This window comes from Meriones unguiculatus, chromosome 6 (genome assembly GCF_030254825.1).
Source record: "Meriones unguiculatus strain TT.TT164.6M chromosome 6, Bangor_MerUng_6.1, whole genome shotgun sequence".
NCBI classification, from domain to species: Eukaryota; Metazoa; Chordata; class Mammalia; order Rodentia; family Muridae; genus Meriones; species Meriones unguiculatus.
The window spans coordinates 70801514-70828195 of NC_083354.1; the positions used below are offsets into that span (position 1 = coordinate 70801514).

A 26682-nucleotide genomic window follows, 5' to 3' on the forward strand; every position below is an offset into this window, starting at 1 on the left:
GTCTGACCACCCAATTCATCAATTGGGGAGCTTTTTCTGAAATTAGGGTTTCTATTCTTTCCTCTTTTGGGTTGAGTTCATTTGAAACTAACATGCTTAAGACACGGGAATAAAAGTAGCTCACCTGGTCTGACAATATCAAAGTAAATTTCCAGTTATACCAAGAATAGATACATTGTCACATGAATGAATGCATTGGTGAAATATCTAGTTCACAATCTGCAACTACCTTGATCAGACTTTCCAGGAAAACACCAACTTGGATTTTTTCTTTTACTGGGAGAAGAAGGTTAGCGAGAGATAGAGTGAGGAGGTGGGCAAAGTGGGGAGGAGAGAAGAGGAAGAGGGAAGTATGACGACATAGATATGAAAATGCTATCATGAAGCCCTTTACTTTATAGGGTTCCTTTAAAACTAAAAGGCAATGACAATAAGTGAGGAGCCCTCGTGTATGTGTTTGTGTTGAGCTACTGGACAGAGACATAAAGACAGACACAGAAATAAAGCTGCGTTTGCAACCCAGTGGTCACTGTAAAGGAGTCTTGATACATGGGAGAAAGAATGTGATTCTAAGATGTGATTCAAGATGATGGCACTGATGATAAGGTTGGTTCTCAGAACAAAGAGTTGATCATTTAAGAGCAACTAGAGAGTATAAATCGAGAAAGAACAACTTAAAAATGAAAATGCAGTTAGTCTGGACATCTTGGCAGAATCACAGTGTAAGAAAGGCCAGGGCAAGGCCTGCAGGTGGGGCTCTGACCCAGCGGCTAACACTCATCAGTGTACACAGGAAACATACCATTTCTCTGCGGGCTTTCTCCCATTAAGTCACTAGCATCGCCTGATCTTAGAGGGCCACCACAACGCCTTGCTAGGACCTCAGCATGCCCTCCACTTCCCTCACCACACATTGGACAATGCTCCCCAGCAAAGCACACACCCATAGTTCTACTCAAATTACAGGTTGTCACACACATAAAACGGGCTGTAAATTATTAGCAATCCTGGGCTATCAAGCTTTTCTGTCCATGAAAAAAAAAAAAAGTCAGAAAACAAAACAAAAAAATGGAAAAAAATTACTATGAAGAACAACTTGAATTTTCTTTAACTTATACTGACACATATCAAACTTCAGTAGTTTACAGATGTCAGTGGGAGCTTTGTTTTCCTAATATAATATTTGGGCTGCTTCTAAAAACCAATCAAAACAGAAGCAGGGACAAAATGCTTTAACTAAAAACTTTGCAGGTTCTTACAAAACTAACTTTTTATAGTTTTCATTATTTTAGCTGGAAAAGGTTCAACTTTCTGCTTAGTTTGCTCAAGGTGAAATATGAATGTAAATAGCCAGGCTTGTGGAAAACCATTAAATAACAAAATCAGCGTAAAATAGTGAGTTCTTATCCATGCCAGACACAGCTCTCCATGCACAGGTTTCTCAATCAGTTCAACTGCCATAATCCAAAATGGCAGCTACCATGCTGACAGAGCCAGGGACCATTTTAACAAAGGAACATAAAAAGCTGAAGAAAACATCCAAAAATCACGGTTACCATCCTCAAAGACATACCAAAGAAGCATTCCAATCATACAACTAAAGTCTGCTAAACAGTAACAGTGAGAAAATTGAGGAATAGTCCTCAGAAATTAAGATAATAATAGCAGAATTGAAAAAAAAATAATGAGGGTTAGGGAGATGGTTCAGTGAGTAAAGTGTGCACAGACCTGACAAGCTGAGCTCAGATCCCTAGAGCCCATGTGAAAGCCAGACACAGCTGTGCACGTGTGCCACAGTTCCTCTGCTCTTATGGAGCTGAGGGAGGCGAAGGCAGAATGGTCTCTGAAAGCTTGCAGACTAGCGAGCTTGCTGTGCACAAGGCTGACAATGAGAGAGATCCTGTGTCAGACAGGGTAGGAGGTGAGGCCCAACACCTGATATTGTCCTCTGACCTCCACACACATGCTATGGCACACATACAGATCTGCGTATACACACACATACGCATGCACACACGCACATACACAAAAATGTTTTTTAAAGTTAGTATAATAATAGGAAAGTTAAGATTTAAAGAGATAAAAAAATAGAAAATGGAGGATTAAAACCAGTAAAAAGAGAATTGGAGAAATCCAACTTCTGCCAAGAAGCATTTCCAGTTATTTTTTAAAAAGAAGATGAAAAGAAAAAGATTATTTCCCAGACAGAAGGAGCTATGTCTTTCAGGGAAAAGGGCCCAATGAATAACTCATAAAATTATTTTAACAGATGATCATACAGATATCATAAAATTTACACAAGCAAGGACGGAAGATGGTTCTAAAAGTCTCCAGAGTGAAGCAGGTCACAGAGGAAGGTTCAGGAGCCTAGCAGGTCAGACATCTCAGCAGGAATCAGAGAAAGCAGAAGAACTAATCCTTCAAAATTCAAGCAGTTGTGAGCCCGGGTAAACTGTAAAAAACTAAATGTCACAGTGGCAAAAATAAGTAAAATAAAGTATTTCAATTTATCGGAAAATTTATTTTCATTACATCTTTTCTTAGGAATTCATCTCTTCCTCAAACAGCCCTGCAACCAGCACATGTCTATGTATGTGCACATGTGCCCACATGCACACACACTCACACACACACACACACACACACACACACTCTCTCACATACACACTCACACACACACTCATACACACACTCATACATACACACTCATTCACACACTCACAAATACAAAAACATACTCACATGTACACACAATCACCCACACATACACACATATGCCAGTTCATGCTCCTATGAAGAAATATACTCAAGGGAAGGAAGCTGGGTGCTGAGCACACAGGTTTCCACGCAGGAGCATAAGCTACGAAGGGACAAGCACAGGGCTGGACAGAGCACAAGTCCATGCTGGAGCAAAAGGACAGAGGAGCCAGCGAGCAACATTTAAGACAGACAGACAGACAGATAAAAAGAGTGAAAGAAAAGAAAAGAGGGAAGAAGGAAGGGAGGAAGAGAATGGTCCCTTTCTAATCTTAAAAGTGTCCACATACAAATAGAAAAAGATTTTCTTTGAAATCTGCTTCTCTGCACACAAAAATATAGTGAGCCAATGTGAAAAGAGTTGCTAAGAGTGGAGCTTTTGAAATTCTAGAACCCAGGAGTTAAAAAGCAACAGCATGAATACAGAATTCACAGAAGGTGGAACACGGAAAGCCACTGACCATGCAATGACACTGTATCTTACTAGTGATCAGACAGAATGGATGGGAACAACGACTCGCCATTGTCATACACGTCATGCCAGCAGACCCGAGGCATCCTAGTGACGCTAAGCCCTGAGGAGGACCGGAAGTCTGCACGGAGCATGGCAGACCTGATGGCAACGGCATACAGTGCAACTGTAGGAAGAAACCAGACCAGCAACATTGAGCACCCTTCCCACTCTGGTGTCTGTACTCTAAATTAACTCTCATTCGTGTGCAAGGGTTCAGACTGAATGTTTACTGGGCATAGTCTGCCATGGAAAAGTGTGGGAATCATGCTACTTCCCTCATTAATAAGGTAATGACTACCTTGTTCATAAGTTGGAACAGCATGCATCACACACACATAAAAATGCACACATTGAAGAGAAAAAGCAAGCTATAAAAAGATCTGTACATAAATGGTCACACATACACGTCATTGCAAGGAATCCTGACTACGGAAACTGTGCTTAGATGTTTGCTTACGAAAATAAAACAGAAAATATGATTGACCTATGGGATACGGATACATATCCACTCCTAGGGCAAAGAGTGAAAACATCTTACAGAAATGACCTTTGCCAAAGTCAGGGAAGAAGAAGTGAAGAGGAGAGTGACAGATCACAGAGCTTTATCAGTAAGCCACCATTCCGTGAAAAGAAAAGAACACAGTGACCTGAAGCCATCATGGCCAGTGCCAGGCACTCCCTGTGTGACCACCAGCTCCCTCACCCCCCGCCCCCAATTTGCGATTTTCATGACTAAACCTTCTACAGTAATGAACACATCAAACGACACGGTGCGGGGCTGCTGTTGGAATGGGAAGTTTATTTCGGTAGTTTATTTTTAATAACTGGGAGGATGCACACACATATGATATTTATGAAACGGCTGGAAATTTAAACATGCAGCTGTCACATGCAGAGATGGAATTCCTGTCAAGTTTTTTCTTTAGGTGTGGTGATGGTTTTAAAAACATTTGCTTCAAGGACTGTGTGCCCAAGTACCTAAAACATAGAGCCCCGTGACGCCATAGTTTAATTGTTTAGGCAATAGGAAGCAATGCTATTACTGAGATCGGATTTTGTAAACTGGTGCTTATATTTGACTCTCAGAAGTTATTCTTAAGGATGGAAGTGTGCCTTAAAGCCACCATCTACATTAAACATATTTAATACATATTTAAAGTATTTGATATAAATTGAAGATAATTCTATTATATTTTATTTGTAACAATCATACGTACAAATAATCATTAGGCAAATAAAATAAAATTTATTTTTTTAAAAAAGAGTACCTCATCTAGTAGAGATATTTATTGAAATGTTCATGGCTAAATATACACTTATGGGAATTTTCACAGTTTACTTTAAATACAGAATTAATGGAGGCAAGAGTCCGAATGAAGCATGACAGGCAGAATTTTGCAAAGGTGGTAGATGGCACGTGAGTAGTTACTACCCTCCTGTTAATTCCGTGTATGTTTGAAACTGCTCAGGACCTATCCAGGTAGACAAGGAGTGTGTTCACTTGTAAAACAAAACAATCAAATCCTGGCAGAACCAGGCAGAGGGAAGGATAACTCTAGAAATGCCCAAGGAAGCAACACGTAGCTACAGGCGGCATCGTCAAAGTACCAGCTCGCCCCACAGCTCCGGGGACCAGGAGCTTCTGAGCACAACCCAGCATTCTGGAAACTGCCAGCAGCTTGGTGCTATCCACACTGAAAGAGTTATGCCTCCCATTTTGCTGGGAGAAAAAGAAGCATTTCTCTGCCAGCTGAATAAGGCAGGAAATCGACCTCGGAATTTTAATGTTGCGTTTACTGTTTACTGGTTCGGCAGAGCGGAAAGCAGCTGCTTAAGCTCCCCAGCATACCAGACTTGGTATTTTGCTTTGATCCAGAAGAAGGCAAGCAATTTAACCAAACACACCCAAGCTAATTAGTTCTACCTGTTTCTTCATAATTATGCTATTACCAGAATTTAAAAAATGGAATTCAATTCTTTCTTTTTCAATGCCTATGAATGAGGGGTGTGTTTTCACCATCTTGATTAACTACAAAATGATGGATGTTGAAGAGTTTGCAGGCCCATTCTTTTTTTTTTAAGTTGGTATTTTTTTTTGTGCAATATAGTTTTGTTTTATAGTTTTTAATGAGAAACATTACCTTTCTAATTCTCATTTGTTTGAAATGACATTTGCTAAGAAGCCAAATCCTGAAATATCATTTCTAATTACAGTTTGGGTTTATGTTACTCAAAAAGATTATAATTTAAAAAGCACAATGTAATATACAGAAAACGTGAGTGGATTGATCAAGATCTCAGACCTTGTCTCTCTCCAAAACTTATCATAGTAAAAAGCACTACATTTTTTTAACATTGAAATTAAAATACTGTAGGAATTACATAATTACAAAAGTAAGAAGTGTATAGGGAAGAGGGAAAATTAAGATTTTTAATTTATTGAAACAGCAATCAAAAACAATCCAGGTGTTGTGGGGTATATCTGTAATTCCAACACTTGGGGGACAGAAGCAGAACTGCTGTAAGTTAAAGAATAAAATGTTCATATAAGTGAGAACAAAGAGAGAATATGAACAAATGATTATCTCTTTGAAAACATTTCTCTCAAAAAGAACTGACTTAAGATTGCCTTGTAAATGAGCACAGATGAAAAATGGAGCTATCTACCTGCTGCTGTTTGCTTTTCCTGACCTGTGGTCCAAGACCAGAGCTGAAAGAAAGCCAGCTTAGCATCCTTTGCTTACTTAGGAGACACACATTCAAGGTTGTATAGTAACTTCCTCTTTTGACATAGATCTGTTTCTCTTACAGTTCTACTCAAGAAACAGACACCCAACTGGCCTGACAATTTAACTCCTTAAGAGTAAAGGATGCAAGAGCAGGAGCCATGCTCAGCAGCCTCAGGAACTCGCTTACTGACGGCAGTCCCAGCTGCTATGCTGTAGAGGGGCCTTCAAGCTTGTGGCCATGGAGCTGCCTGTCACCTAGGAGAATAGCAAGGTAAGAAAATGGGTGAGTTCAGTAAGTGGGGAACCCTGCCAAGTGCCCAAACAGTAGTGTCTGATGCACAGCAAACTCTCGAGAAAAAAAAAAAATTAGCTTCCAGATGTGGCAGCCTGGACAGGTTTTTGGGGGAGAGGGAGGCATCTGACCTGAACCTCAAAAGTTCACCAAGATGTCGACAGCCTTTCTTGGAAGGTCATTCCAGTGAAGTGTATAGCCATCCTAAGGGGGAAATGCTAGATGTCCGGGAGCAAAGGTAATTTGGATGAAATATGGGGGGAATAAGAGGACGGGGACTGGAAACATGGGTCTGCAATGGGAGATGGGTAAGTTAACTTCGGAAGGCTTTGTAAAGCTGGGCGGCCTCTGGTGATCAGGTCCCCTTTGTGGTTCTACGTCAACCTGCATTGCTGGCTTCCCTTCCCACATCGTCCTGACACAAGAGGCTCACTCAAGAGCAGGAGGGGAAGGAAGCTGTGTTCCCCCATTCCTTGCCTGACCTTCATGCACCTGCATTAGTCAGAGAAGTCCACGCCCTGCTTAACAGACAAAACATTTGTGTTTGGCAAGAGGGTATTTCAGAATGGAGAGCGACTTGAGCATTCCAGCCATTCATCTTTCCATAAACACTGAGTCCCTACTGTGAGCCCTTCACTGGGATGGGCAGCATTAGGAACCAAAGAACTAGACCTGCTCTCAGTACTCAAGGGACCTAACAGTGCTACACCTACTTTCAAAACCACTCCATGGTTCCTTTATATTAAACAGACACCTATCCCAGCAGTAATTCTACTCCTAGGCATTTATTCAAGAGATAGAAACACATGAGTCACAAAATATCTAAAGACTAGAGGCAGGCCAGGTATAATCATCAACAGATTACTCTGTAGAACAAAGGAACCTGTCACGGGCCCATGCAGCAACATGAATACATCTCAAAAATAACAGGAATGGTGAAAACAAGCCAGGCACACACACACAAGGTATGGGCTGACGGATTCCATTACATTCTAGAAAGGCAGAATTAGCCTGTGGTGGTGGGACACGTAGGTGTGGGCACAGCCAGTCTAAGGCTTGATTGAAAAAGAACCTACATGGACTCCCTGGGTTGATAGAAAAGTTTTGTACCTTGCTATTCCTTCTATAAAACTGTTTGGATAGCCAATTTAATGGCTAAGAATGTAATTTATACCTTGACATATTGATATGCTGTATAAAGCACCTCAGTGCCTAGAGAGAGCACAAAGGGGACTTTGTGGAAGAGAATCAACATTTCTGTTTGCCTGCACACAAGAAAGACTCCTCACCTTAGCTGAGGGTGTCTGGAAAGAAAATGGCCCAGAGCAATTCTGAAAGAGGATGAGGGTGATGAGGTCCAAGTACAAGGTAGAGGGGATAGTTATGACAGAGGACACGGATAAGCCACAGCCTGCCACTGAAATGAACCAAAATACCATGACTGGGCCATCAGGTAAAGAAGGCTAAAGTTTTGTGAGGCTGCACGACAAGAAGCTGGATCATGCTTCCAGGGCAAGCATAACCCCCTGTGCTATCTCAGGGTGAGCAGCTTCCACACACAGGCCATGAATGAGACCATGAGACTCAGGCGAACCCTAAGAGGATGGAACCCCAACCCTTGACTGCACCACAGTGTGGGCCAGGAGTATGCATGTGTGTGGGAGGTGCGTGTTAGGGGGTGTGCCTACATAGGGTGCGTGCGTGCACGGGAGTGTTGCAAATAAAGTACAACCTGACGCTCATTGTGCCTGGTTTGGGTCTCATAACACAACTCCTGTGGTAAATCACACTGAGATGTATCATCTAGATTTCAGCTGTTCCCAAGGGAGGTGGGAAACTGTATGTGAAGGGAGTGCCACATGCAAGGAGCTGATTTCAACATCCAGTGACATCAGTATTTTCCAAAGGACGTCAAAAAAAAAAAAAAAAAAAAAAAGCTATCCTGTGGAGGAAGATGGGTTTGGAGAGTGGCCCTGCGGGAAAGTCAGGGCACGTGGACACAACAGAAGTGAAAAAAACTATCCTGTCATCCCCTCACCAGCATTTCCCAATATTGTCATGGGAACTTAAAGAGAAAATCACATAATACCTAATAACAACCAGGCAGTCGAGCTGTGGAACATTAGTAAAGATGTAGTGGCGTCACCCCAAATGGGGCATAAGAAAGGCATTTCCCATCACCAGAGAGCACTGTGGAAGCAGGCCAATGGCTCCAGTAACCAAATGCACCTCCTAAGAGAGACCTCAGGCCTCTCTCCACAGAAATCACAGTGCCAGTGATGTTTACTAAATCCTAAGAATCTACATGTATTGCCTTATGTAATCCTTCTACCACCCACAACGAAGATATTATCAGAAGCGTGAGAAATCTGAGACACACCAAATAATTTTAAACACCCATTTAAAATCTCATAGATAAGTGACTGAGTTGGAATCCGAACCCAGCCATAGGTCCCAGGCCCTCTGACTTAATCGCTGTGACAATCGGCCACCTCCACTGCCCATCACAAATCAAGTACTTTTAGCTTTCTCTTCTTCATCCACTCATCCTTGCAAACCAGTAAGAAACTAATAAACACACATAAGTCTCACTACATTGAAAAGGGGGTTTGGTTTATTCTTGCTCAAACCTGATTGCAGACATTGGCAGCACCCTTCATTTTTCTCTCATCTCTAGATGGTAGAGAAAAATCACACTGCCTGCTCTACTCCTATAGACATGTGAAGTCTGAATAAGTTCGTCAACATCCTGGCCCCAAATGACAGACTCTTTAGTAAGTTTCAACCCTGCGGTTTGTTTTTGTTGCTGTTATTGTTTGGGCTAGCAATGTTGCAGCCCTTTAATCAAACCCTCTGTGAACCACTTCTGGAATTCTCCTGAACCATTTACATCATCAGGTTGACTAACGAGCTCACTAAAAATCTTGAAAAGAACCGTTCCAGAAGTAGTCTGTTTGTCTGATGAAACAGATATTTTTATGGTGAGCACACCTTGGTTTATGAAAACAAGAATCTCAGCATGGTCTCCTCCTATCAGGAGGGGAATGAGACAGTTACTGAATTTTTTTTAAGTGTGGGAAAAGACTGAATCTGGCAAATCTATCTATCCTATCTCCTTATCCAAATGTCTACATCTGTCATCTGACACATATAAAGAGGAAATATTTTAATTCACTGGCAGGAGCATTTGAAAAAGATAATCCTTCTATATCTTACCAAGAATCATAGAAACTACCACAATGGGATAACTTCTATAAGTTGGCTACTTAGACATCCGTTATTTGTTTCATTGTTGTTACTATCGTGCATGTGTGTATACCTGAAGTCAGGAGGGAGGCGCATGTCACAGAACATGAGTGGAGGCCAGAGGACATTTGCATAGGTTTTTCTCTCCTCCCGTCTTTACGTGTGTCCCTTGGACTGAGCTCAGGTCGCCGAGCTGGCAAAATAAACACTTCTACCCCTGGGCCATCTTTTCCACCCAAAGCGGTACTTTTAAGGTGAGTTTCCCAGCAGCCTTTGTTCCCAGCTCAGACAATGACAATTTCAGACTTTTCTTTCTTGTGCCTTAAAGTAACTGACTGAAAGCTAGCTCAGAACAGAGGAACACACAAAAGTCTTTCTGAGTTTTTACAGTGCTTTATCTCAGACTGAGCATCATGTAAGTTTAAAAACACAAAACCAAGCTATGGAGATGGCTCAATAAGGAACAGTGTTTACAGCTCTTTCAGAGGAGTTCAGTTCCTAGTATCCACACTAGGTGACTCTCTGGGCAGTACACACACACACACACACACACACACACACACACACACAAACAAAAAAAACAAAAACAAGCAAACAAACAAAAAAACTGTCTTAGCTATTAGCTAGGGTTATACTGTGGTGAAACACTATGCCATAAGCAAGTTTGGAAGGAAAGGGTGTATCTTGCTTATACTTCTATACCACAGTCCATCATCAAAGGGAGGCAGGACAGAAACTCAAACAGGGCCAGAACCACAAGCAGGAGCTGACGCAGGAACCACAGAAGGACGCTGCTTCCCCTGGCTTGTGTGGCTTGCTTTCTGTAGCACACAGGACCCCCAGTCCAGGGAGGGCCGCCCAGTCCAGGGAGGGCCCCGCCCACATTTACTACTGATCAAGAAAGTATACTCCAGGATTACTCACAGACCAATTTTATGGAAGCATTTTCTCATTTACGAGTCTCTCTTCCCAATGACTCTACCGTCTGTCAAGTTGACATAAACCTAACCCCCATACATACCTATACACATAAGTAAATAATAAAATAAATTAAAAAAAAATAGCAAATACACAAACATAACTGTGTAGGTAGCTGAGTGGAGTATTCTACAAAAAAGCTAAACACTCTTCCAGGGTGACCACACTCTCATGGTGGCCACGGTTTCAAGGCACAGAGCCCAGAGGACATCAATAGGCCAGTTCACTCTCTCATACTGGAGCCCTATGCACGATGTGACCCCATCGTCACATGCTCACTAACAGACCATCACATTTGGATAAAATGATCACCATGCTTTCTCCCCTCCCCTCCAGGCTACAGGTTGATGACAAGTAGTTTGCATACCTAAAACAAAAACTGCATGTATTTTAGGATTCCACTTGAACAGGAGCATCAAGAGTCTGAAAATAGAGGATGAGCTCCCTTTGTAATGATCATGCCAACCTGGACAAACGAACATGAGTTTTTGGTAGGAATAAATCCATTCCAAGCCAGACACCCCACCCACTCATTGGAAATAAAACCACTTTGAAAACCTTTAGGTTCCATAAAGGGGGTTCAGTTTGAATCATATGGCCTAGATGCCAGGCTGGCATATTCTCATTGCAAGAATATTCTAAAGACAGAGCCATAAGAACATTTATAAAGACACAGTGTATATACGCCTCAGGGTTTAGGCTCATGGAATTTTAATATTAAATACATTCATATTTACTATGCTAAAATTAGGAGGAGAAACCTGTCATAGCTAAGCAGTTAACTATAAGCATACATCTAAAGTGACAAGAAGACAGGCTTAAGATTCCAAACACAGATCCCAGGCGCTTCTGGCAAAGCTGTGCATTATGAAAGCTCCCTGACTTCCTCGCATCACACCACTCACATCCTGCCATCTGCAAATGTCACCGATTCCCAGGGAGGACACATGCATCCCTTCCTAGTCATCCCCACCAAGAATCCCTAAGATATGGTCTCCTGCAGTTGAGCACAACTGACCTGAATTCAGAAGACACAAAACCATACTCTCTCCTTTCAGTTTTCCAGAAGAAAGAAGAATTCCTAGTGTGTAAGATATGGCCTCTCATAATAAGGACTTAGTCAAATCATTTCGGAGATGCCGGAACTTCAGAATTCAGAATCCATAAGTAATTACTCAGGCTTCCTCGGACTTATCAGAAAATAGCCTAAAACTGCCTCCTTACTTGGCCCTTTACATGAAGAGTCTTAAGCATTCAATTCCTGTTGTTTGTTTCTGGTAGATTTATGAGACCCACAAAGGGCAATTCCCTTACTGCAGCATTACACCATTCTGTGTGATTAATTGATGGCAAATCGCTGCGCAGGGTGCCAAGATCACTGGTAGGAAGCAAGTCATTAAAGAAAATTAAAGCTCTGCCAGTGCTCGGCTTCTTATAATGCTTCTTCCAAAGCCTTAGAGCACCAGTCAGGAGAAGAGAAGGCAGCCACACCACCAGGGAAGCAGAGCCTCTAGGGTTTCTGCTGCGTGACCCTGGGGCCTGTACTCAATACCAGCCTCCAGCACACTATGTTTTAGGAAGGAAAACTGGGCAGAGAGCTGTGGGGAGAAATGAATACTTATATTTGGGGGCTAAGGATCAGTGGATACAGTGCTCACTACTCAAACATGAGGACATGAATTCAGGTCTTCAAGACCCACATAAAAAGCGAGGTGTAGTGGTGTCCCGGTGCTGTGGGTCTCAGGGAAAGACAGGAGAATGTCTAGAGCTTGCTGGCAAGCCAGTCTAGCTGAGACAGTGAGCGTCAGCCTCATTAAAAGACAACAGAGTGAAGAGTAACAGAGGAAGACACCTGACTTCAAGCTCTGCACCCTGAGCGTGTGCACACATGTATGCACACAGGCATGCACACTGTATGAGCACACGTGCACATACAAAAAATGGAAAAAAAACAGTGCTTAGAATTTGAACAGATTTATTGTATAATTGTTCAAAGAAAGGTTCAGTGTTCTATTATGAAAGCTTGGGCACTTACAGTTTTTTTCTAGGTATATCTTCCAACCAAACATTAATGTATCAAATTAAATTGAATTAATTCCATATGTGTGTGTATGTATGTATATACATATATATATATATACATATATATATATATACATATATATATATATGATATCTGACCCATTATCCAAGGAGGCTCATTAGTGAGTCAGCATGACAAATTAACATCTGCACAAACTTATTTATCGTCTGGCCCAAGGTCTGATCAGTCATTTTTCCTCCCTAGCAGGCTGCGTCTAAGAAGCAGAGGGATAAGAATGTGAAATGTGTTTCATTCTGGCAAAACAAGGGGATATACTTCTAAAGATGACAGCACACTCACTCTGCAGACAGCTATAATAAGTGTGTAATATTTCAGGCAACATTTTAAGCTGACTAGCAGAAGGTCATGCCAGGGAAGTTGGTTCGCACTCCAGGGGTGTACTTAGCTAAACAAACCCTAATTGTTTTGCCTGGGGAGAGACACTGGACTGTTAAATAGGATTTAGCAGAAGAAAAAGAGCTTACAAAAGTGTTTCCCTGATGCTCAGCTAGCCGCTCACACTTAATATGTCGGTGTTCATATTTTATGTTTAACAAATGTCCCAGTGACCAGATAAGCCGACTAAGTGTCTTTGACAGAGCAGTTACATCATGGTGATTGTTCATGTGTCTTCACTCAAATGACATCGGTGGATGGACTCCAGCAGACTCAGCTAACGTAAAGTGCTTCATGGAAAACACATTTGAACTTGCTTTCATTTGCTATACATGACAGTGCAGCAGTTACATGATACAATGTCCTAAATGAAAAAAAAATCACTAATGACAAATGATGTTTTGTATAGAAATTCCTTTTGTTGTTGTTGGTTTTGGTTTCTCGAGACAAGGTTTCTCTGTGTAGCCCTGGCTGTCCTATATTCACTTTATAGACCAGGCCGGCCTTGAACTCACAGAGATTTGCCTGCCTCTGCTTCCCCAAGTGCTGGGATTATATGTGTGTGCCACCATACCCAGGTTTTATAGAAATTCTTACATCAAACTGATACACAGTACTGTAGTTAGTTAAAAAAAAAAAAAGGATTAAAACATAAATCCAGGAACGTATAGTTGAATGTAGTTACCTTATTTGAAAGGAAGAGGAGGGAAGAGGAGGAGGAAAGAGAGAGAAGGAGAAAGGAGGAAGAAGAGCAGGAAGGGTTTGGGCCTCAATTCACTTCATAAATATTTGCCAGACACTAACTACTGTGTGTGGTGCCTGTGAAAGTGTAACTAAGAAACAGACTCATGGAGTTTTCCATCCGTGTGATGTTTACCTTCTAGGGGAGTAGACAGTTAAAGTTAAAAGTATGAATAAGAGCTGCTTCCTGATGGATCTGGAGCTTGGTTTATGTCAGTTTGCTGGGAACTGACAGGGACAAACCATTTCAAGGGAGTCAGTCTCAAAGAGATGAAGTTCAACGCTTTTAAACTTAAGAAATGGTTTATATCCATCTCTCCTTCTGTTCCTATGTCTGGCTTTCTCTTTTCAGCAATACAGCCCATTCAGGAAATCAAAGTCTGATTAGAAGTTTGTTCTGGGGATGTACCCATTGAGGCTTGGGTAATCTATAGGGCAGCCTTGCAGCCAAAACTAAATGTTCATTCTTATTGTCAGAATGTCCTACATTTTGGTGTTCACATTTGGGTCTAGAAATGTGGACAGTTGTTGGAATTTGTTCTACTCTAGAGAGAAACAGAAATAAACAAAACATTGTGCTTTGGGGCTTCCCTGGGAGAATGAACTTGTCCCCTAGGACATGAACTTGGGTGTGGGTGAAAAGTTGGGGGTAACTATGATGAAAATATATTACACGAAATCCTGAAATCATTAGTAAGAATATTTTCAAAGTGCCTCTTGAAAGACTGGTCTGGAAGCTGTCTCTTTAACATGTTTATATCTTCAGGTTTTTAAAAAACAATTTATACCATTTCCTTAATCCTATTTTAAGCTGATGACTTCCCAGTGCCTGCTGGGAGGCTCGTTCATGTTATTAGCATGTTGCTTTCAAATCTCAAGTCAAACAGATTATTTCCATAATAATGGGAAAAGGGATGAGAAAGTCCTTCAGATGCCCAGACATGCGCAGTTCTCTGAACATTTTCTAATGTCTTATATAGATTCATAAACTAAGGCTTTGAGATCACACAGCAGCAGGATGCCACCTCTAACAGCAGGCATCAGAGTCAGGGTCTGAAGTCTTTAAACAAGCTGCAGGTCAGTGGGGAAATGACACATCAGGCCAGGCTGACCATGGCAAAACCATCCAAGGAAAACTTTTCTTGGTGGAGAAATCTGTATTTATTGCACACAGCAAGAAACGCTGACATGAGGGTACCAACCTTGTGAGAAATGGCAGCTATGGTAACCATCCTTCTCTCAACACATCCCATCCAGATAGCTTCGTTTTCATTAGTTAAGTAATGGTCCAGTCAACACCATGACAGGATTGGAGAAATGGGAATTTAGGGGGTTGAGACTATCTTCAAATTTTAATCCACAAACCTCAGACTCTATCATATACATTTAACTATAGATTTATGAATTCATCTTGTCACTAGAACTGATAGAGCTGCCTTGTTTAAGAAACAGAGTGACTATGATCTTACGAGATAGTAAATGATACCATAAATTCAAATGTAATTTGAATAGCACAAGGTACCATATGATTTTACATTGTTAACTCATCCAGGTGAACTGGCTGACTCAAAGGTGAACTGATTTGGATAAACATTCCCGGGCTAAAGGAGTTTAATCTTCCTCATTCTTCAACTCAACGAGAAGGTGGGGGTAGTTTGGAAACCAGTATCTGGAGTAGGTAAACTGTAGCTACCTGAGTGGTTTTATTTTTAGTTTTGTGTTGGGGAGGGTTGACTCACAGGGTATGTACACATGTGAGTGCAGGTAGACACAAAGTCCAGAAGAGGGCGCTGGATCCTCCCAGAGCTGGAGTTCCAAGAGGCTGTGAACTGCCAGGCATGGGCGTAGGAACTGAACTTCCATCCTACACGAGAGTAATGCAGGCTGTCAAGCACTGAGCCATCTCTCCTGAAGCCACCTGATCAGTAGCTTTAGATGGGGACACAGCTCATTGCGTTTTTTACATACTCTCTGTGGTTGTATTACCAGGAAGGGCAATTCTTCCTTAGCTGGGGATGGTTCACAGCCCTACCAGTCGCTGAGATTAGTAGAAGTGCACTTTATCTTTCAGAGATATTTAATACATAAGTGGTCATAGACAACTCTGCTTCCAAACCCAACTGTTAATCACTTTGACCATTCTAGAAATGTCAAATATATGACTCAGAGACCACACATGTACACACATGCCTGTGTTTTTGTTTCATTTTGCTTTCATTGTTAGAGCTAAGGATGACTGAAGACCATGCCGGACCTCTGCAACCATTACACTCACTGACTCTTACTGGAGCAGCTTGTCCAACCCAAGTTGAAACTGGAGGGCGGGGAGGGGGGGAACGAGACAGAAATGAACAGCAGCCATGAGGCTGGCTCCCTGCTGCCTCCAGTCCACCTACTTGCTACACTCTCCTGCTGTGAACTGGGCTCCATGTGCTAAGGCAGGATGGCCCAGGCCCAGGTGCCTCCTGTAGCCAACCTGCCCCCAGAGAATATGCCATCAGGAAGCTGCCCTAAGAGCTGGAAGCTCACCAGCCTCTACCACCAAATACCACCTTTCCTTTTCCTGGTACAAAATCTGCAAAAGGCCAAAGTCAATCATCAGCAAAACTAAGCCTCTGAGCTCGCTTCGTTATGTTTCCGTTATGACGTAGGCTACTAAAAACAAGCACTGCTGTGGCTTCTGCAGCATCACCTGCCGTGGCAGGTTTCAGTAGAGGACAGAACTGCATGCTGGCTTCAGAATTTTGACTTCTTCAAACTCCTATAGATATATATCTGGATAATAATTTGATGCTATAATGAATGTTTAATGGCTTCATTGTTGTTTCATTTAAACAATCCAAACCTCAGACATCTAATACTCACAAATCACAAAGGAAGCTCAAAATTCCCAAAGCCATTTAATGAAGGCCCAGGCTGGCAAGCCAAGCTTAAATTTCTTATTTAGGCTGTAGCAAGAAATGAAATATTTCTGCCCTTAATTGAAGTATACAGGAAATAAGCCCACAGAGTTGAGATTTGCTGCCTTAGTTCCTATGTATTGATGCAGGCTTGATAATATAAGCCTGTCTATGTCTATAAAGACAGATAGACCAATTTGTCACAATTTAATGTCATATAATTTATTTAATAAAGTTCAATTTACTGCCCTAGCCAAGTCAAAAAAAAAAAAAAGAAAAGAAACCAAACAAACAAAAAACAAAGACAAAACAAAACAACAACAACCACAACCACAACAACAACAAAAAAAAACACAGGAGAAAAAATATAGTTTAACTTCAGTAGGTTGAAAAAAAAAAGTAAGACTTCTGTGGCATCTAAACCTTTTGTAGGGAAGAAAGCCCTCATTTTATTCCCTGTTAAGGGTTTAACCCTGGTATATTTGGGTACATGGCCATTAAAGGGTATGTTAAAGGCAGTTATTGGTTTCGGCTGTGCTATAATATAACTGATGCCCTTCTCAGGAAAGCTGATTAGAATTTGGACAGGCACAGACTGGAGGTCCTTTTCAACACAATCAATCAGCGAGAGATTGCCACAGAAACCAAGCCTGTGAGTAACTGGGACCTTGGAAGCCACCAAGTCTGAGGTACTCGGCAGCCCTTGAAAACTCAAACCACCATCTCTTCAAAATGCACCTTTGTCACTGAAGTTGATGGAGCCTAAGGCCAATTTCAGTTTTATGGAAAATGGCCCGAAGTTCTCTGGTGCTGCTTCCTCCCATTCAGACTACACACGTTAAGATGCCAAGGTCTGAATTCTACAGCAGATTTTAAACACTGGAAATTACCAGAGTCTCAACTGTTTGAAGTCTTTTACTTAGATCTACAGCATAGTTTTCTTTTTTAAATTTCAAAACAGATAGGCTTAGAAAGTCTGTCATTGAAAAGCGTGATGCATCTATCTATGTTTGTTCAAACAAAAAGAAAAAAAAATATCATCAACAACACATTACCAAGATGAGATATTCTAAATACAGTGCCCTTCAGTTTGAATATGTTTTGCTGGGCACCAAGTTCTAATATGTAATGAAAGAAGAATTCCTTTGGAACCAAAACAATGAAGTTACTCTTGTAGCCTAGCCCCTAGAGTGCTTCCTTAGTGTGAGCAAAGCCCTGGGTTCAGTCCTGGGCACCAGAAACCAAACATATGGTGGCACATGCCTGTAATCCCAGGACTTGGGAGGTGGAGGCAGGAGGATAGAAAGTTCAAGGTCATCTTTAGCTACCTAGGGAGTTTGAAGCTAGCCTAGGCTTTAAACCTCTTATGAGTAAAGTTACTCTTTTGTTCAAATTACCACAAAAACAGGAGCCAGTAAGATGGCTGTGTGTAAAAGGGCTCACCACACATGCTTGATGACCTGAGTTTGAGCCTGGAAACCCGTGTAAAAGAAACTGATGGTGGCTTGATGTGTAATGCCATCAGTCCTAGGAGCAGGAGGAGAGGCAGATACAGGGAGGAGACTTGGGCCAGCTGGCCTGGAGCACACAGCATGGCAGCAGCAACAAGGCCTGCCTCAACAAGATGGAAGGAGAGAATCGGCTCCCAAAAATTGTCCCCTGACCTCCACACAAGAACTTGGCATACACAAACCTGCACTGACACACTCATACACTTACACACTTATACACACATGAATATTAATAATAATAATAATTTACCCAATATAAGTTTATTTTACATATAACTGAACAATAATTATTTAATGTCATCAATGAGAACATTTTAGGTAATCTAAAAATAGAGTACTGAGATATTTTTAAAAAATATTTAAATAAAAGGCAAGACTAAGATCAAGCAGATTTCAGACTTTAATACCATAAAATGTTGTCTTCATTGATTGATGAAAAAAGGAACTAATAGACACTATTCTGGGTGCATTCAATATATACTTCTAGAATTCTAGAAGGTTAGAGGGGAAAAATTCCCGTTAACAAGGAAAACAAACGACTTTTGCGTGCTGGGTGGTGCCTGAGACACTGCAGCTGAGCGTTTCATAGGGCCAATTACACAGCAATTGCCCCACAGAGACTTCACTGTTTAAAGAAATCCAAACTTCTTGTGGTCTTGGCTGGTATCCCTCAGAAAAAGGCAAGGGAAAAAAAAAAAAACGTATTTAAGCTAACCATCTCTTCCATTATAAATAAAACCAAATGCCAATTTGGATTGAATACTCAAATATCCAAGAATTTTGTTCATGAGACACTTTCCAAATCTAGAAAGTAAACTTCTTTATGGTGCTACCTTAAATATTTAGAAATAAAATAAGGTTATTATTAGATATTAGAAAACCAAATATCCTTGGGAAAAAATGAGTCTTCTGGGAAGGAACTGAAGCTGCAGGCTATTTAGGACACCTGAAGATGTTCAGGTCCCAAGGAAGACGCGGCCACAGAAATCCAAAGCCTTTAGAAACAGCTTCCAAATGGTAATATTAAAAGAGAAAGGGGGTAAACAAAAATCAAAAGCCGGCCCCCAATGGTGAGTGTCCTGCCAGGCATTACATAGAGATGTATTCCACACTCCTCCAAGTTCTGCCACACGTACGGGGCAGCAGGGCTCCTAGGCTGCTTCCGCCCAGTGACTTGAAGGCATGAGCTGCAGACCCAGTCTGCCCAGCTGTGATTCCTGGTGCTCCCTTGCCAGCTCTGTGGCCTTGGACAAGCTTTGGCTTGCTGTATACTAGTCTCCCCCAACGCTCGCCACACAACTGCAATGGTGGCTTGCGGGGTTAGAAGGTTTTCTGTACAGGCGCTGCAAGGTGAGGTGTCCTATGGTTACTGCTGCTAATGGTGCTAGTGGCCAAAAGACTAATCAAAGTGAGAGCACAGAGAAAACCTACAGTGTCTTGGTGAGGTTGGATTGAAAGAGAAAAAAGAAAACACTGAAAATTCCAGTCTAGGTGACTTCTAAACACACTCATGAAATTTATTCACATATATACATATATTTTCCTTATCAGCCCTTCTATTTCAAAAGTCCTTACTTTTACTCCTTTGAGCTGCACCCAAACACAGCCCTGGGGCAGACACGAGAGCAAACCATTCTTAGGCTCCTCCTGAAACAGCAGCCCTTATGATCCAAGACTAAGACAGCAGGGCTTTCAATCACAGTTAAAGGCATATTTAACAAAAACAACAGCCCAGGCCACTGGAGGCACACACAGCTAGAGCACTGTCTCTCCAGGACCGCTTTGCAGTGGTTGCTTGGTAACTATTTACTCCAAGATTCAGAGACAGAATATGCTGCCTTGGCCTGCACGGCTTCTGCCCACCCGCTATATCCGGGGCTTGCCTCCACCAGCTCCATCCCTCCACTCCCACCTCCCACAAGAGCACGAATGATGAGGGCTCAGAGCCTAGCTAAAACCCTCAGCAGTGGTCAATGCTCTGCCATTTCCAAGCCACGGAACCATGAAAGCTTGGAATAACTTGAGCTGTTTTATCTGGCCCTGACCACCCCTTAAAAAAAAAAAAAAAAAAAAAAGAACCATTTTCATTCCCCTTTTCTATCATTCCCTATGCTCTGACATTTTTCTCTCCCTTTCAGAAATCACTTCATGCTGAACAGGCCTTTTGACTACTTGTGAAACGTCAGCAGTGAGCATATCTGACCTGACGTCTATGTCCGGCGCCCCAGGACATTCCCGAGAGAGTCAGGCTGCTGTTGCTCTTCCTGCCTCCTGTCAATGTCCTGAGTGTCCTTGGCCTACACTGGACGTATGATTGATTTCTGAAGCAAAGACTCAATTTTCTCACCATGTCTCTTGACCCTACCTAACACTTTATATGCCAATAGAATGGCGCTGTGTCTAATCACCTTTGATTTCCTTGGTGCACTTTTCTGTCTACTGCTAGCATACTGCCAAATATTTCAAAGTTTGAGAGCTTAAGGCCCAAGGTGAGAGACATGATGGCAGACACACAAGTGAGGGGAATACTTCTAAACAAAAGCCGAATGTGGTCTGACTCAAAAGGAGCTTTTGAACTATACCAAAGCCAGCATACAAAACCACAGTGACAAGGCCCACAAACTCTGTGCATAGCAAGTTAATGAGTCAACTCAGCGAGGCAGTGTGTGCCCAGTTACAGCAAGCCATAACTGGACTCCACGGGGCGGAATTTCAAGGTCATGTACGGGAGGGGTTTCCATTTTCTAAATTTTGTTTGAGCCTTTACTTTTTAACGCAAAGTATTCCATGGTACTTAATTTTTTTTTTTTTCATTTAAAGCAATGCTTTTACAAACAATTTCATTCTCTCACAGAGGACGCCAGAGTGACTAAGCAGCATCAAGCTTCAGCCACGTCTGAGCCTCAGAGTTCCCTGGATCCGTCATAAATCAACTCACAGGCAGTGTCAGAATGACTGCCCTCTAATTGGAAGGAACCGAACGCCTTTAAAACTTTTTGTTGCTGGAAAATGATCCTCCCAACTGACAAACTAAGAATATATGTTAAGCCCGGAAACAAATCTGTGTCCAGTTCTAAAGCTCGCTATAACCCCTGATTGTTTTATGTCTCTGAAACATTGCACTGTCGGTGATATATTCCCCATCCATGTGGCCAGCCATTTGTGTATGCGGTTGCATACCATCTGTTTTTCAGTAGGGAGGTTTCCAGTTCTTCTCATTCCTGCCTCCCATCCAACAGAAAACAATTCAAAACGGACAGAGATTTCAATCATTTGGATTCACATGGAGCTGGAAACTCTAGCTGCCTTTCCCTTATATTTGGCAAATGCTTTAGCAAATTGTGTTCTTAGGAGGTACTTATAGGGAGACAACACCTTTTTTTACAATGACAAATGATGTTAACAGTTTCATTCTGAGTGTTTAATAGTAGAACAGAAGATTTCACTAATGTCAGAGGAAATAACCCTGATAGACAAAAAAGTTCCACCACAAATCCTGTCTGTACCTTTTATTTCTGAGTGTCAACCAAGACACATGTCAAGAAGTAGCAGGCTCTAGCTACAGTGGAGAACAAATATCAAGTTGCACCTCTTTTAAGGAGAAATCACTTAGCCCATTGGCCTAAATGCCTCACTGGTCATGTCTAGAGCTTACTCTAAGCCAGCAGTTCTCAACCTTCTTAACACTGTGACCCTTTAAATACAGTCCCTAATGTTGTGGTGATCCCCCAACCATAAAATTATTTTTGTTGCTACTTCAAAACTGTAATTTTGCTACTGAATCATAACATAAATATCTGTGTTTTCTGATGGCCTTAGGTGACCCCTGTGACAGGGTCATTGAAGCTCCAAAGGGGTTACAACCCACAGGTGGAGGAGAACCATTCCTCTAAGCCCCACCACAAGGCCTCATCTGTTTAGAAACTTCAGAGGAGACTCCACAGGTTTCCAAAACAAACTCCAACTCACTGATAGCACCATCCCCACACTAGGCTCACTTTGGTTCATTTTACTGGGGAGCCAACCACTCAAGAAGCCAGTTTCTCCATAACATCATACAGAGGATGTGTAAAGAATTAATTACCATTTTCACAAGAATCCGCGCTGTTTTCTTGGGGGGCAGGTATCTGATGACCCAGCCCTGCTGCCGTCCAGAGTTCATGGTTGACATCTGAAGACCGAGAAATGTCTAGCTCCAGTTCTGTTTGATTGTCACTGGTCCTTACCAAATCAACATGAGAGACAGCTGCGGGGTGAGCATCCCAGGGGACACTTGGTGGATTTGGTGAATCGGAAGTGTTAAGTGACATGCGTATTAAAGCTTCGTTGATGAAAAGTGAATCCTCATGACACAAACTCTCAGCTCGATTAAGTTCCACTACCTGCAGAGAGAAATAGAGAAAAGTACAATAATTTTCTTAGCAACTTAAACAAGTTTCACAAAGTATTTATTTAGCCCACAAGCCTGAAAACTCTTGTTCTAGAAATCAAGACTTTAATAAAAAATGAGGTTAGAGAGAAATCTACCGTTTACTGTCCTCCCAACCTCTTTAAATGAGCTAGAACAAGAAACTCCAATTTGCCATGCACAATGTATCTTATTAAAAAAAAAAAAAAGCAGAGTTCTATGCCATTAGAGAGTCTCCACTTTATTTTAATCAAAGCAAGCAGTGTTTCCATTTTTGCTATATAAAAAGGTTGAAAACATATCCTTCAATGCACAAGGAATTTGCAATAAATGTAATTTAGCAAAGTTGAAGGGGAAATCAGATGCAATGTAGTTTTCTTATAAGCCTATTAACTTTTATAGCTTTATGCACCACCAATAAAAACACAATGCAATGCGGAGTGCAGAAACTCTGACCAGATAAATGGATTGTCAAGCAGTGTTAGAGAGGATCCAGAGGGAACAGGAAACTTGTAAATGGTTTTATCCAGTCACTCCTTAACCAGTGCAGTTCATGATGACTTTTTAGTGAAATAGATTTTGAATTCGCTATTTCCAACTCACAAACAGCAAATAAATTCCCATCCGAATCTGTTCAGTTCAAGGCTTACACCTGAAGCGCTAAATACTCCATAATACAGTATAATAGATTATTCTTAGACTATCACAACAGATCATTTAAAGAGAGCCCTTCACATACCACGGAACCAGCATGCTCACAGTGGATGTTGCTAAGGGAGAAGCCCTTATCTTACTGGGGCAACCCCTTTCTTAGGTAGGGGTTCTCAGAGCACACAGGCCCCCAATAAAGACCTATGACCTTAACATTTCCTACTTTAAGGCAAGACACCCATGAATTGATTCTAAACACTGTTGACTTTTCATCTCCCAGCTGAGACGTTTTTGTGAGCTCTTCCACAAGGACACTGGTGTTTGGGTAAGCCCAGCGTAAGCAGGGGTAAAGCATACCTCCTTGGTCCCTGGAGAGAAGACAGCAGGGAGGCTCCTCTGGCGACTGTGCTTGCAGTGACCCAGCAGACCCTGCTGGACACGCATCCTCTGTCTCTCCCTCTCCACCATCCGCTGGCCCTCCCGCAGCCGCTCCAGGCTCTGCTGGTACTCCTGGAGCTGGTGGTCCAGCTCACTACGGTGGCGCAGAAGCAGTTCCTCTTGTGACTGGCACTCACGCTCCCGCGCCTGCAGCCAGCTCTCCTGGGCTTCCTGTTCGCGCTGCTGCTGATCGCAGGTGCGGCGCCAGCGCCGCTGCTCCTGCTGGAACTGGTGCTGAAGCTTGTGGATGTTGGCCAGCTCTTCACGCTGCTTCTCCAGGTAGCGCGATTTCTCCTGGTCCTGGAAGGGGCCACCTCGGAAAGGATGGCTGGGGGCCAAGCTGTCCCGCTGCTGTAGAACCAGCTTGTGGATCTCAATGTGGCTGTCCTGGATGGTCAAGGCAGCCTGAGGCAGGAGAGGGGAGCAGAAGAAGCCAAATGAGTGAACACAGGCTTTGTTACATGTGGGGTGGTAGAGGGGCCCCAACGGTCATAGGTTAAAGGCCTGGTGGTCAGCTGTGGAACTAGAGGGAGAAAGCAGAAGCTTTAGGAGGCAGCTCTAGAGTCCTGGTCAGGCAGGAATGGGGGTGGGATGGTCCATGTGTGTTTGTGCTTGTCCGAGTGTGCATATGTGCGTGTGTATGTGTGTGTGTGTGTGTGTGTGTGTGTGTGTGTGCGTGCCCCTGAAAGGGGATGCCGGGACCTATCCCCTTCCTTTTTTTTTTCATCCTGATGCCATGAAGTAAATAGGTCTACTCTATCTGGTATACCCACCATGAAGTTCTGCTTTCCCCAGAGCAGTGGGGCCAAGTGACCATGCTCTGAAACTAGGAGCCAATATCAACTTCTCCTCTTCTAGCTTGCTGCTTCACTACTTTGTCAATAAGGCACAAAGCTAGCAAGGTGTGTGGCCCTCTTAGTCAGAAATATCTCTAAAACATGGAATGCCTGCTGATTATTTTCCCGCCATATCCTTACCCTTCCCGACTTAGATCCAAGGGCACTTTGAGCTTTGAAACAGGCTTTTCTACATCTCCTGAAGTATGGCTTGGGGGTTTATATGAAATAATACATATAATCAGTAGCCCTGGCCATATTCAAACCAGGTGATAGTTGGTTCCTATCCAAAATGGCTTAGTAGCCAGACATAAGCCTCCCCAGTCCCCACCCCCAAGCCCTTTAGGTTGCCCCCAGACTGTGCGTGCCCTCTAATACACTGTCTACACATTACTGCGTTCACATGGGGGGGGGTGAAAGCAAACTGGTTTCCTGAATTTTCTGGAATCGCTTTTTTCCAGCTTTTCAATCCAAGGTTGGTCAGGCCCAAGGATGAAAAACTCAAGGCTACAGAGAGGTGATTGTTCTCATCCCTCCTTTTGGAGACATGACAGGCTGCTGGTTGTTTGGTTGTATTTGAGTGAGCCCATTGGGTAAAGACTTAGTGTGTAAATTCACAAGACTCTGAATTCCTGTTCTATTCTCCTCCTTCTGAGGTCCCCAGTCAATCATTCGTGGGAAGTTAAGAATCTATATAAACACAGAAGTATCCTTTATTTGAGTCCCAAACCAAAAATTATTTGAGCTTTATATATTGCTTTCATGAAGACATAAAAATAAAAGTCAACTATCTAGAGGCTTTTGGCAAATAGTCCTTTTATAACATAATGCCTGAGAATTGCAGTTAACGCTGTTTTTAGGAGCAATGGAAATGGGTAGAGATGGTCTCCTTATTACTAGATTTTTGCATTATAGCAAGAAAGTCAAATAAAAAAATCTAGCTTAAAGTCATTGTTTCCTGGATTGCTAACAGGAGGGTTCAATGGTTAAGGGGGAGTAGACACTCCGAATCCCAGCAGACATGATCAAACATTAAAAACAAAAACAAAACATTTTGAGTTATAGTATCTGACTATGAAAAATTTAGCAGCATCACAGGAAACAATGACCAGAATCTGGAGAGATGCCAGTGAAGCAAACCAACAATAACAATAAATGTACTGTAAGTGCTCTCAAAAGCTTTCAATTCTGAAAATTCCCATTTCAAGTGCAAGGAAGTAGAGAAGGGACAAATTGCAAAGAGAAAGACGCTGGGCATGTGTGTGTGGCTGGGCGTGTGTGTGTGTGTGTGTGTGTGTGTGGCTGGGTGTGTGTGTGTGGCTTGACTCTGAGTGAGATGTTATTATCGTCCTAAGAACGAATTCAGATTTTACCTTCCTAAGATGTTTTAAAATTGCCTGTGTAACACACACCCTAGGAAGATGGGGATTTGCCCATCAGTTTATGAGATCAGCGCTTTTCTGAAAGTCTGCTAACTCAGGTATTTTAAAATTCATACTTGGGTTGGAATAAGACTCAAAAATGAATTCACTGGGGCCTTTTGAAATAAAATTTGTGTTTTTAAATTTGGAAATAAATTGAAAAAATTTACGGTCACTCTTGATGCATGACTTTGGAGAGCCATTATAAGTAGAACAACGGTCATCATGGAGAGTAAGTACCAACCACTGTGGCCTTTAAATATGGGCTAACCAGCACTGATAACCCATTGGCACTCTGCCGGCCTGACAGCACCACTTAACATCAATGCACCCCAGGGGGATCAGGACTATAAAGCACATAAACCCCAATATTTTGCATGTTTAAACAAATAGGCACTAGCTCTAGTGTAAGGATTACAATTAGGATAACTCAGTGTAACCATAAGGAACTCATCATATCTGCTGGAGGTTGGGATGAGGCCATTCTCTTCCCTCTTGTAAACATACAGCTGAAGACTGGGTATTGATTTCCACATTCAACATTTGTGCTTAGGAATTCTTAATCCACTCTCATTTCACCTACTGAGGTAGAGTTATCCGTGCTCCGTGTCCTTTTTTTTAGCCTGTCTATGCTTTTCCAACTCTAATATAGGGACCAAATTTTCATGTTTCAGAAATGGGTTAAAAGTTCAGCTTCTAAAGAGAGGACCATACTACAAAACAACTATTTCAGACCCCATATCCTAAGAGCAGCCCAAAAGCTTTGACTTGATGAAGGGGT

General features: G+C 42.2%; 1 protein-coding gene across 2 annotated transcripts in view; it reads right to left on the minus strand.

The window, feature by feature from the left end:
• Arhgef28 (Rho guanine nucleotide exchange factor 28) overlaps positions 1-26682 on the minus strand; it is a 281915-nt gene that overhangs the window by 9558 nt on the left and 245675 nt on the right. For both annotated transcript variants that reach the window (XM_060385610.1, XM_021639568.2), the window contains 2 exons: positions 23564-24049; positions 22232-22529 (listed from right to left, as the gene is read on the minus strand). In XM_060385610.1, coding sequence (XP_060241593.1) covers positions 22232-22529; positions 23564-24049 — 784 coding nt within the window. The remainder of the gene's footprint in view (positions 1-22231; positions 22530-23563; positions 24050-26682) is intronic.